This window comes from Dermacentor albipictus, chromosome 7 (genome assembly GCF_038994185.2).
Source record: "Dermacentor albipictus isolate Rhodes 1998 colony chromosome 7, USDA_Dalb.pri_finalv2, whole genome shotgun sequence".
Taxonomy (NCBI): Eukaryota; Metazoa; Arthropoda; class Arachnida; order Ixodida; family Ixodidae; genus Dermacentor; species Dermacentor albipictus.
This window is the reverse complement of record NC_091827.1, coordinates 3,880,820-3,893,068: the sequence shown is the minus strand read 5'-3', so window position 1 is coordinate 3,893,068 and position 12,249 is coordinate 3,880,820. Positions and strand designations below refer to the sequence as shown.

At 50.0% G+C, this 12,249-nt stretch overlaps 1 protein-coding gene across 9 annotated transcripts in view; it reads left to right on the top strand.

The window, feature by feature from the left end:
* Window positions 1–12,249, top strand: part of LOC135920784 (serine-rich adhesin for platelets-like) — a 658,268-nt gene that overhangs the window by 592,329 nt on the left and 53,690 nt on the right. For all 9 annotated transcript variants that reach the window (XM_065455046.1, XM_065455039.1, XM_065455040.1 and 6 more), the window contains 2 exons: window positions 2,675–2,958; window positions 4,977–5,134. In XM_065455046.1, the coding sequence (XP_065311118.1) occupies window positions 2,675–2,958; window positions 4,977–5,134 (442 nt within the window). The remainder of the gene's footprint in view (window positions 1–2,674; window positions 2,959–4,976; window positions 5,135–12,249) is intronic.

Sequence of the window (12,249 nt, the reverse complement as noted above, 5' to 3'; positions counted from 1 at the left end):
TTCCGCAACGCTTCTGCGCTCGCCATTGCAAAAATCGCCTCTAATGGTCTTGATGCCGCAGCACATGATGTGACCGGCGTTGAACGTAGCTTCGCCTTCATTTACACACCTTGGCGTCTCTTTAGCGAGAGAGGAAGTACGGTTTGCAGCGAAACTAGAGGGCCTGACGTGCTTTGCTGCTCGAGATGCACACGCTTGCGAGATCGCCTTATCACCGTCTCGGCAGCCATTTTGACCTACCGTCGCGCCGCCTATAGTCGCTGGAATGACCGAATAGCTGAAACGAGGCGAACCGGGCCGCGGCGAAGCGCGTGGGATGATGAGGCGAAGAATGCTTCGCGCACCGAACGCATTCGATATCCGCAGAGGATGGTTTTTCGAAGCGTTGCTACTATACAGTCGAGCGCGTTGGTTGAGCGTAATGTGCCGTGTGACATACGCTCGCAAATAATAAGTAAAAAGAATGTTTGCTTTAACATTCCGAAGCTGGGGCCACAATGGATTGTATAGGACACGCTAATGGGGAAATGTATTATTTTTTGACCCCGTGGTTGTTTAAGGGACACTACGGTGGAAAATTCGTTCACATGTGTATTCGTAAGTTATATGCTGCAATACAAAAAAAATGGCTGTGGCTTAGGTAAGGTTAAGCCCAGGATGCGAAGCATACTAGCCTTTATTTTAGTTGTTGAACCACTGTTTAGCCAGGTGAACTGCTGTTGCTTGGCTATATTTGGTTCGGCTAGACGAAGAAACAACTGATGCATTACTGCTTCGCCTTCAAGAGTGGTACGCGACAGCGTTCCCGTCGACCCGCCAAGGGGTGTAAGACAATGGGCTACAGGGCAGCGACTACGCGCCCCGCATTGGACGCGGTGAGCGTCGAGCAAAGCAGCGTTCGGCGCGGCAACGAAATGTGCGCCTGAGCAAGAGACGCACGCCTTAGAAACAGCTCGTTTCTAAGGCAACACCGCATTCACTAGAGGCGCTTTTGTACCACTTTGAAGCATCGTACTCGTGGCTCAGTGGTAGCGTCTCCGTCCCACACTCCGGAGACCCTGGTTCGATTCCCACCCAGCCCGTCTTGCAAGAGTTGAGCCAAAGCCACTTCTCCTCTGTCGTGACGTCACGGTGTCACGTGGTTTCAAGGCGACACCGCCGCGCCTAAGGAGCTGGGTTGAGCTCTCGTAATATGCTTCGCATAAAAAAAAACTAATAAGAGAGAACATCACCGTTACCCTGAGAGGACACTTGGTGCGCGAGAAAATGCGCGACACTTTGATAAGGATGGCAACACCGCCACTTTGAAGTTCCGGCACCAGCTACCTGTGATGTCATATATTAGACGGTGTCTATACCAGCCTGGATAATTTATTATCTTTAAAATGCACTAACTTGCATTTTAGAGGAGCCACCGAACTTGGCAACTTTCGATCACTTCAACTGCGCCACACAAAGGTCCCAGTAGAAGAAAATACTTCGGCGCGAAGATACAAAAACGTTGGCTTTAATTTTCTCTTCCATAATAATCGACCTCTCACTGCGAAATGAACGAAAATGTAGTTTTGAAGGAACACGAGCGTTCTTTCCACACCCATGGGAACGCGACCGGTAATCGAACCCGCGACCTCGGCAGAGGAATGCAACAGCCACCCCACGGGCGGCAGTAAACAGCCGTCGGCAGTTTGCGAGACGCGACGTCAGCGGGTGTTGTCTTTGGGGAGAAGTCGTGCCGGCCGCCGGGAGGGCAGCCACCGCCGCGCGACCCCTCGAGCGGCTGACGGCGGAGCAACGCACCTTCGTTTCCCGAGCGGCAGGTCGTGCACGCGGGCGCAGCAAAATCAAAACGAGAGAACAGGCGCCGCGCGGAACACAAACCCACTGTACGCCCGGCCCGGTGGGAGGCAGCCCACAGGTGCACGAGTGACACTCTCCTCCTCTCCGGTGCCTCCTCTCCTTCCTGGTGGCGTTTTGACGGCGGCTTTTTGCGGCGCGCTCTTCGCGTCTGGCATCGGACGGCCTCGTTTTCCGCCTTCAACGACGTCTGGCCGACTGGCGGTGTCTTGTTCCTGAAGCCTGGCGCGAGCCGCTATGGACCGCAGTTTTGGGTTCGTGCGTCGACCGACGTGGCTGGAAGCTACGCACGCAACCCGTTCTGTCGAGTGGTCAGTATATTCCCAGTGGTTTGCGATGGCTACGAATTGCCTCGTTTTCTAGCTCCGGCGAGCGCGGACGAAAGAAAAAAGAAAATGCCGGCTGCGATCGATAGCACGCCGCGAGAGGCAAGTGTGGCCGTGAAGATTGGTTTTAGCTGCCAGGGGGCGGAAGTGGCGTTATCGCGACGCGCGGCGTTCGTTTCGAACGCGGCGCTACGATACCGCAGCGTAGGCCGCTGTTGTAAGAGACCGTTACGGCGCTGCACTTTTCAATTTTCTTCCTCAAAAAGTGACATGCTCTTTTGTACACTTTCGAGAGATATGTTTGTTCGCGGTAGCTAGCCAGATCCACATTCAGTCGCTAGCCTCTTGTATGAGAAGGTCAGGTAGGGCTTGAAGGAACTTCAAAATCTTAGTGTGCATGCATGTTTATGTACTAGCTGAAGTTTACCTTTGAAGAAAGCAAAGCTAAATCTAAAAAAAAACTTAAGAAAACCTCCTCCATTTTCTGATTTCAGAGCTCATCAGCCAGTGGGAGGCCCTGGTGAGGGAACTGCAGGACGCCAGCAGCAGCCGTGTTCAAGTTGGGTCGACAAGCGATGGCCGCGGCGAGAAGGCCATGCCGAAAGGTGCGTCAAGCCAGGCCGATGTGCTACGGAGCATCCACACGCTTCGCGAAGAGCTGAGCAACCTGACGGTGCTCGTCAACCGCCCTCACCCAATGGCAACGACCGAAGGCGATTGTGCCAGGCCACTGTGCCATGACTTCCAGGCTGTCGAGCGGAGAGCACAGGAACTGAAGGTACGTGGCCTGCTGTGCCCCTTTAATTAGAGCGACAGCCTTGTTTACCTTCTTCTCTGGGCACTGCATTGTTGGCGGACGGCTCTAACAGCATGGGGAACAACAAGAGTGAGGAGCAAAGTGCAGCACACACGCGGGGCAGGAGGGAGCGGGTGTGATTGGCTGGTTCATTTGATGATGTCATGCGCAGAGGATTGAGAAGTACCCCATGGTCCAAGGAAAATATGAGGAACGCAGCGGGCTAACCAGAATGCAATCACACAATTTGACGAATCATGTTCAAGTAGTCTGTGCCGAAATATTATTTATTTGTTTTTACATACTGCAGTCCTACAAAGGCTGAGAGGAGGTGTAGGTGCAATGTGGAACTTGCTCAGAGTAATACATAACAGCAACAAACATAATCAGGAATGTGAAAAGAAACAAGGAAACTATATATATTAGAACATGACATAATAACAGCTAGTGTGGGGAAAAGAAATTAAAAGGGAAAGTCGGAATGCACAGCGCATGGGGGCATTTTCCTAATTTTTTCCTCTTGTGCCACTCTACCAATCCTCTCTGGCTCTCTGGTAGTTTTGAGCTTAGATTGCATCAGGCAGTCTTAGCTCTATGGCTTGTATTCTGAATTAGTCACTTTTCGAGATGCTTTTACCTTTGCATTATGTACCATCCCACATGACTCATCCATCCCCTTATTGTTCTTGCTATGGATCTTTGTTTTTTGTTTAGCTTTATGGGTAATTTCAGGAAGAGTTATTTATAGTCAATTTAAGTAATATCAGTAAGGACCTGAGTAACTAGTCACATCCATGGATCTGGTTGCCTTAAGACAGAGCCATGTTTGAAAAACAGCTCTTTGACAAACTGCAAGATATTTTCACTAAAACAGAAATTCTGGAAAGTTTCACGAAGCATCACTGTTGCATGTCACATGAGAAGCTGTGAATAATTTCTAACCGAAAAGCTGTTATTTATCGAACAAAAAGGTAATTGGTTAGCAGAGAATAATCGTACACTAATAGCTCAGGCACTTTTGTCGTGAGCATTGTCAGGATTGGGGGCTCAATCCCATCGCTCGTGGTCCTTTGCCAAGATCGGAATACGGCATGAATTCGAAGGTAGCTGGCCCATGCCGTCGTCCAACTTATTTACGCTGAGATCGTTGATGAAGTGAAGAACTGTTTCTCATCGAGAACGAGGAAAAGGGTTTATTTACAGAAATTAAATCAGTCTAACATGACTGCTTGAGAAAAAAAGTATCAGTCCAACATGACTGCATGAGAGAAGTGACTCAGTCTAACATGACTGCTCAAGAGAAGTGTGCTCAGCATTCGCACAACCACAGTTTTTATACACTCGATCCGCCGGTCATACGACGCGGCGACTGTTCGTTTACTCATCACCAACTCGCCGCTGTTCTGCAGATCAGTTTACGTACACAAAGGCAACTGCGCTCTGATGCCCAACGACGGCGTTGGCGGGGTGCCGTTCCGGGAACTATCGGTGCCGATCGAGGGTCGCTCGTTGTTCCGTGCCACGCCGAAGCGTGAGACGCACCAAAATACGTCGTCCCCACGGCAGCTTGTCCATGCATGTCAAATCAGCTCCGCGTTGGGGAACTCCGGAATCATTGTTCACACACGCCGAACTAGTTCCGTCACAATGTCGATGGGGCGGGTGGAAGGCGGCGGATTCCAGCGCAAAGGCCGCTTCCCAGCTGCAGCGACGGAGAGGGAGAGGTGCGCGTCGTGTCGCCCTGTCGTAACTGTGTGGCAATCTTGTTTCGCAGCTCGCCATTCTTGACAGCATGTCCTTGTGACCTCTTTAGGCATGTAATGTAGAAAATGTGTTGTCTACTATGCTCTTGCTAGCAATTCACAACAACTGAGCCGCAAGTCGCGCGATACATCATACAGCAGGGATTCCTGTGCTGAAACACTCCTGATGAAACCATTTTGTTTGTGATTGAACTACAACAGCTCGGATTGCGGGTTTTTTTTTTTATTATTGCTCAGGTGGCACTGGCTTCACTGCACGACATCCGCGATGCCCTGTTGGAAGTGAAGGTGAAAGCCCACCGGCTTGGTGCGAGCGGCTGCGGAGAAGATGTTGACTTGGCCATTGGGAAGCACATCCAGGCTCTGTACCGCCAGTGGGATGACGCCTACGAACAGTTGAGTGTTGCAGCACACTTTGTTTGCGACCACACACAAGAAATGACTTTGTGCCAATACTGTCAGTCTAATGCGTCAAAACACTCGAGCTAAAGCTGAGTAGCTATTGCTCACGCCTTCCTATGTGCCTGACAATGTGTTGGTGAGGAAGTCGCCCGGCTAAAGCAGTCCCATCGAAGTTTGCCCTCGATATAACGAATTATTGGATATAACGAAGTACATCTAAAATGTTTATCGTTAGTATCAGCACCTAAAGAATATGCATTTATATCGAATTCCAGTTATGACGATGGTATTTACATGTCGGATGCGGTTTCTTTATTATGAGGTTTGACTGTATGAAATGAAAGGGGAACCTCTGGAGCTGGTTCGAAGCATAGCGAAATGTCAAAATGAATGTGCAAGACTAGAGATGCCCTTGCCTTCCCTTCTTGCATCTATTACAATTTTATCTAAGTATTGGCTTCATACTGAGAATTTATAAATGATGCTGATTCATCTGAAAGTACATAAACTGGCTGTAGCATTTTGAGGCACTTGGGTGAGGAAAATTTTAACTGTTAATCCTCGCGGGCACAGCTGAGAGACTCATAGCGAATACGTAAAAGTTGCTTTGCTAATGGAATATCTGCTTTCAGTGAGTGTTGTGTAACAGAGCTTTTCCAACATATCAAATATGTCTAACATCAGTATAACGAACATGGATATCACAAAATACCACATTTAATGAAGTCAGATTTCTTTACGATACCAGCATGCAGCAAATATGTGTTTGTAACGAATAATGGACGTAACGAAGGTGCTGTATTTTCATACCGAGTGCCATAGTTGTCTCGAGCCCAATATTTTCTTTTGTCCTTCCTTACAAAGTTTAGCTGACTGCAGCATATCACAACGCATTGCCTTCTTTATGCACATGCCACTACAGTCACATTTATTTTTTCCTCTCTTTTTTGCTCAGTAGTAATTTTTCTGCCAAGAATGTTTGTTACTTTCTAACCTACTGCAAGCCCTCCTTGACCAGTGGCATACTCATATTCTACGATAGCAGAAGTAATTTGCTTTGCTGATAATGATTTCATTGTTTGAGTGTTGCTACGTAGGACATCTAATGCAATAGGAACAAGTGTTAAATAACTAGGAAGAACTGAAATTGGTTACTGTTTTCGGGGCACAAGAATGCAGCACTTATTTGTGACAATTATACCCAGGCACTTTCTACAGCTTGAGAAGGTGTGTGCTAAGCACTTTCAAGGAGCACCTCATTTAGCCTTTCGAGAATAGTTGTTGCTGCCGGGATAAAATCCCACAATAAAACAAATCATAAGAAGCCAACAAACAAAGATGCCAAGGACAAGACTCGGGAAATTACTTGTACTTACTAATTGAAATAAAGAAATGATAAATTAACGGAATTGAAAGTGGATGAAAAAAACAACTTGCTATAGGTGGGGAACGATCCCATGTCTTTGCATTATGCGTGCGATGCTCTACCAATTCTACTCTGCCATTGGTAGAGCATCGCACGCGTACTGCGAAAACGTGGGATCGTTCCCCACCTGTGGCAAGTTGTTTTTTCAGATTTATTTATTTATTTTATTTTCAAATACTGTTGGCCGTCTTGGCCGTAACAGGGTGGGTACAGCAAATTTGCACATAGCGTAAAAAATGTAAACACTTTACAAACGTAAATAGGACATGAAGCAATGAATGTTGTAAATACAATGCAAAACAAATAACCAAATACAAATACAATCTTCTGGCTAAGAAATGCGTGTTTGTAACATTGTGACAGTGAAATCGGAAACAGCATAAAAGAAAGACTATTACAGTAAAAGCTCCTTAATTCGAACCGCAAGGGGAAGCCGCTTCAGTTCGAATTAACGAAAGTTCGAACTAACGAAAGTGAAGGAGAGCAACAGTACACTGCGATTTGGAAGCAGTAGGGCATGTCAGAAATTTGGCTTGTCAAAAAGTGATGGCGTGTGCCGCGGGCACACGCCACCTTCAAGTCGAAGCTCTGGGTCCGACTGTGCCACACCACCGATGTCCACCGAAACGAACGTTAGCTGAGGCTTGACACCATCACAATGAATCGCGACGGCCAATACCTCCTAAGCTGAAAACAGAGATTCACAACTTATGAAGACTGCCGAGACAAAGACGCTGAACATGTGAACGTGGCGAAGGCCCTGATTCGTTGGTTCTTGATTGCAAGCGCTGCTGCGACGTACTTGATTCGCTGTGTTTTGGCGCTTGCCGTGCCATCTCCGCATAACATTAGCAGCTGTACAAGATTTGCAAAGCCTCCGAGATTCGCAGCGGGCAAGAAGTCTCGGAGGATACGTAGAACGGAGAGGCGGCAGCCGCCGCTGCCTTCTGGCTGACCCCGCGTCGGTTAGATTTTTTTCCAATTTTGCCTTCTCTCGCCATTCTCTCAATTTCGGAGGCAATACCGCCTTGTGTGTAGGCAGAAAGCGCGTTTCTCTGGCCGTGTGCCAGGCGAGCGTAGTTCGAATTACCGTGAGGGAACCTTCTGGCGTTCGAATTAACGAACTTTTTTATACATAGACTTCTGTGGAGCTTGGCCGGACCAAATCGTACAGTTCGAATTATCCATAAATTCGAATTATTGAAGTTCGAATTAACGAGCTTTCGCTGTATATGTATTTCTGGAATAGTGTGACAACGTTTGCACGACACAACTAAAATTCAATTTCATAAAAGGTTTTTAACGCGTTCCTCAAAGATTTTAATGCTACTTGACTGCAAAACAGACGCCGGCAAACTGTTCCATTCCTTAATCGTTCGCGGAAAAAATGAATAAGCGTACATGTCCAGATACGCTTTTGGAATTGAGAACATGCAATGATTGCTTGACCTGACGTTTCTAGCCTGCCTGGGAGCAAGATAGGGTGCGGCTTCAATATTGAAGCGGCCTTTTGATAACAAAAAAAGAAATTTAAGTCTAGCCAACTTCCGCCGTTGAGCCAGTGGAGGCAAATCAAGCAACCAAAGCATTTCGGAAACAGAGTCAGTACGATAATACCGGGAAGGAATGAACCTTGCAGATTTTCTCTGTATCTTCTCAATGCGGTTTATTAATCCTGATTGAAACAGATCCCAAATGACACTGGCATACTCTAACGTCGGTTTAATGTAAGTTAAATATGCAAGTAGTTTGACGGGTGTGGTTGCTAGCTTTAATTTTCGGCGAAGAAACCATAATTTTTTTTTCTGCAGCTCCACAAATTCTGTCTATGTGTGATTTCCAACTTAACTCTTTCGAAATTGTTAAACCTAGGTATTTTATCGTTTCAGCTTCGGTTACAATTGTTGAGTTCATCTCATAATTACACTCAATAACATGCTTTGTTTTGTTTGTGATTCTGAGCATGACTGATTTAGATTCGTTAATTTTCATTTTACTTTTCGCGGCCCAGACTTCTACAGCTTGAAGGGCTTGACTAAGTGACGCTTGACTAAGTTTCAATTCCGTTAATTTATCATTTCTTTATTTCAGTTAGTAAGTACAAGTAATTTCCCCAGTCTTGTCCTTGGCGTCTTTGTTTGTTGGCATCTTATGATTAACAAAAATCGGGCCCCTCGGTTAACCCCCCTTTTTCTCGTTCAAGAATAAAACAACCAACACTAAGATACCAAGGAGAAGAGTAAACCTAGCGTTATTCGGGAAATATTTGTGTACTAGAAAAAATAGAAAACGGCATTTTTATGACTGCGTTAATGCCCTTTTGGGGTTTCACTCGCTGAGGACATCCGTCTTCTTTCGCTTACTAAGACACAAACGCCGGAACAGCTTTGAGTGCGAACAGCACGGCCAGAATTTCGAAGATAGCTAAGACTACACTGCCGCTCTTCCTTGACGAGAAAAAAAAAGGAACTCTATGAGAAAAATTACATTGTTTCTTTCGAAATTTCCAAGTACGTGACGAGCACCCTCAGGTTCTTGCAACGTTTGTTGTCAATTTTCACGGCCAGCCCAAGTCCGGAATGTGACGAGCGCCGAGACACCTCGTTCGGCGCAGCCCGTGCAAGTCCGGGGCCGTGCGGGAGTCCCCAGCACTTGCTGCGCGCTGCGTATACGAGCCAGGCGTTCTTGCGGTGCTTCGCGTGGTACAAACGCGGGCGCGTCTTCTCCTTCCGAAATTCAACGTGAACTGGCGACAAAGAAAGCACGGGCGGTGCACCCCAGTGGATCCTTGCCCCAAGTGATTCCCGGCTGAGCCCCCGTGTTTTCCTGCGTACCTCAGCCTGCTGGATGCATCGTCGTCCCTGCCCCGCGGCGGCCGCAGCTGTTGTCAGTGCCCGCACTGCCCTCCCCCCCCCCCCCCCGTGCACGGGGAAGGCCGCGGGCCGTGAGACGGCGGAGCGCCCTGCTCCACAGGTGTGTGCGCGCGCGCGCGCCTGTGTAAATCAGCGGTGCGTGAAAATTACGCGGCAGTGGCCGCGCGGAACGGGTTAATTAGGTTAATGCCACATTGCGCGAGCATGCCCACGAGCACGCTGCAGGCGCGAGATGTCCCGTGCAGTCGCGAAGCGAGCCTTTAATGAGACCGTCACGAACCCCAGCCGAACGGGAACGCCGTTCGAGTGAGGCGACAGCCGCAACTGCACGCAGCGCGCGTCTTTCCCCCTGGGCCACGCCGGGCGGCGCGCGCGTCGGGGCAGGCGCGCGTCCAGCGCTCGTCGTCGCGCCCCCCAGGAGCAGGAAAAGTGCACGCGGGGCCGATTGCCGATTGCTCTGCTTCGTAGCCTGTAGCCTCTGGGACGAGTTTGGCATCGAGAGGGCCGTCGTTTTTGCGTAGCCTGGGCATAGTCTCCGAGGTCTTCCTTTCTTCGCTTCTTTTCCTCACCTTTATTTTTTCCCAGTATTTTGTTTTGTATCGCACCTCTTGCCGTTGTGGGAGAATCCTGAACGTGCAAATTTGGGGCACACGAAAATGCGTCACGGAGCGCGGCGCACTGCAATGCGGGAGTTGCTCCTGTGTGTTGGGCGTTCTCGAGCGTTATCTACGCCGCTCATTAGTTAAGAATGCAGTTGAAGGGGCGTCGCACTGGGCTACTTTCGCATCTCTTCACCTCTGTGCTGCACTCGCTACACTCGGGTCTCGAAGTTGGCGCTGGGCTTGAGGGTAAGTTGCGACTAACCTGTGAACGCCGAGAGTATACTGCGATTCTTTTATTGCGATAGCACTTATACGGACACTCCAGGCGCGTTTCTCTCGTCGGTATTGGCGTCGCCGTAGTGTCCCGTCAAAGTCTAAGGGCGATAACATGGCCGCGCGCCGTATGCTGTGTGTGTGCGAGTGAAAGCGTGCGAAGGTGAGCCGACGATGGTAGCTCGCACGCGCAGAAGAGGAAAGCGGGGAGGAAGCGCGCAGTCCTCCGTCGTGCGCAAGGCACCGCGGGGGGGGGGGGGGGGTCTACTTCGGCGGCCGCTGAGTATTGGCCTCGAGCTCCACCACTGGAAAAGCTGGCGCCACCGTCGGCGTGACGTGCTAGGAGGGATCACGTGGACATGGGGAGAGCCTTGGGGAGCGCTCGGGGCGGACGTGCTTCGTGCCGGCTCTGCTATTTTCCTGTGCTTTGGCGGACTATCGAACTTTTCCTGGAAATTCTACATACAAGCGACCGACGGAACCTACAAGAAACATGGGGATACCGGATTTCTGGCGGTAGGCCCCCTTTTTCGACTTTTACGGACATTTGAAATTCGAAGGCGGCCAGCTGAGCGCTAGGCCTAACCGAGTTCCCCGCGCGAAGGGGCCGAGCCGAAGCCTAGGCGAGGCCGTGCGGCTCTCGCAAGCTAACAAGACCTGGAAATGGAGACCGTGGACAATGCTGCTCCCCCGGACGAGCTCTCAAGCGGGGGGACGTGGTTTATTCGGAGAAAAGGCCGTTTCACGCCCGAGCAAAGCGACACATCCGCCGTGCGCGAGCCGACGGGGAGCGGTACGAGGCCCAACCTCCGGCTGGGGAAGAAGCTGGCTGCAAGATCGGTCGAGAAGCAGCACGCGGAGGTTCCGGAAGGTGCTGAGAAAATTATTATTCGCCCGAAAGGAGGTATCAATCGCATCCTGGAGAAAGTTGGAAGATTGCGCATGCACGTCTACCTGGCCCAGGCAGCCGGGGTCGACCCGGAGGCTGCAGACGAAGACGTAGCATCACCAAACCTGACGCAGCAGTCGATCATGATAGCTACGCTAGATGCGGCACGGGCAAGCAAATACGCTGCGATCACGGCCCTTCGCATCGGTGGATCGATGGTCGAGACGAAGGCGTATATTGCCATGCCGGAAAGCGGAGGGAAAGGAGTGATCCACGACGTCCCGCTGGATGCAACTCACGAGGAAATCCTCGATGCACTTAGAAGAAATAAGAAAAACCCATCGATCATTGGAGTCAGAAGACTTGGGGCGAAATCCAAATCTGTATTGATCCTGTTTGAAGACTGGAAAGTGCCGATGCAAGTTTACCTCCGATGCTTCCCCACACGCTGCTACCTATACAAGAAAAAATATGAAGTATGCGTCACCTGCGGAAAACTTGGACATCGGGCGGATGTTTGCCCGAACCCCAACGACGTCAGATGTCGGGGGTGCGGAGCCGAAAACCCCGAACCAGATCACAGCTGCGAGCCTCGATGCCTGCTATGCAAGAAAGCCCACCTCCTAGGCGACAACAAGTGCCAGGAGATATATCGCATGCCGTACATCATCAAGAAAAAATTATGGGAGAAGAAGATAGAACAAGAGAAGCTCCAGGTGCAATCCCCAACTCAAGGCAAGCCCCAGGACACCACCTCGGCACCTAGCGAGGAGCACCGAGGCAGAGCAAGGGATGCTACCAGAGACCACGCGGGGCAGCAGTCGAGAGCGAGATCTAGCTCGAGACCCGGAAGGAGGTCCAATTCGTGGTCCGGAGGAGGCCGCCAGCAGACTTCAGCCAAGTGGCCTTCTGACCAGGGCCGGGGACCTGCTAACCAGGGCCGGGGACCCGGCTTGCCGCCCAGGGACCCCAAGGACCCATGGGGAAAAAAGAAGAAAGAAGAAAATACCCACTTGGTAAGCTTTGGTAGCAAGGGCTCCCAGGC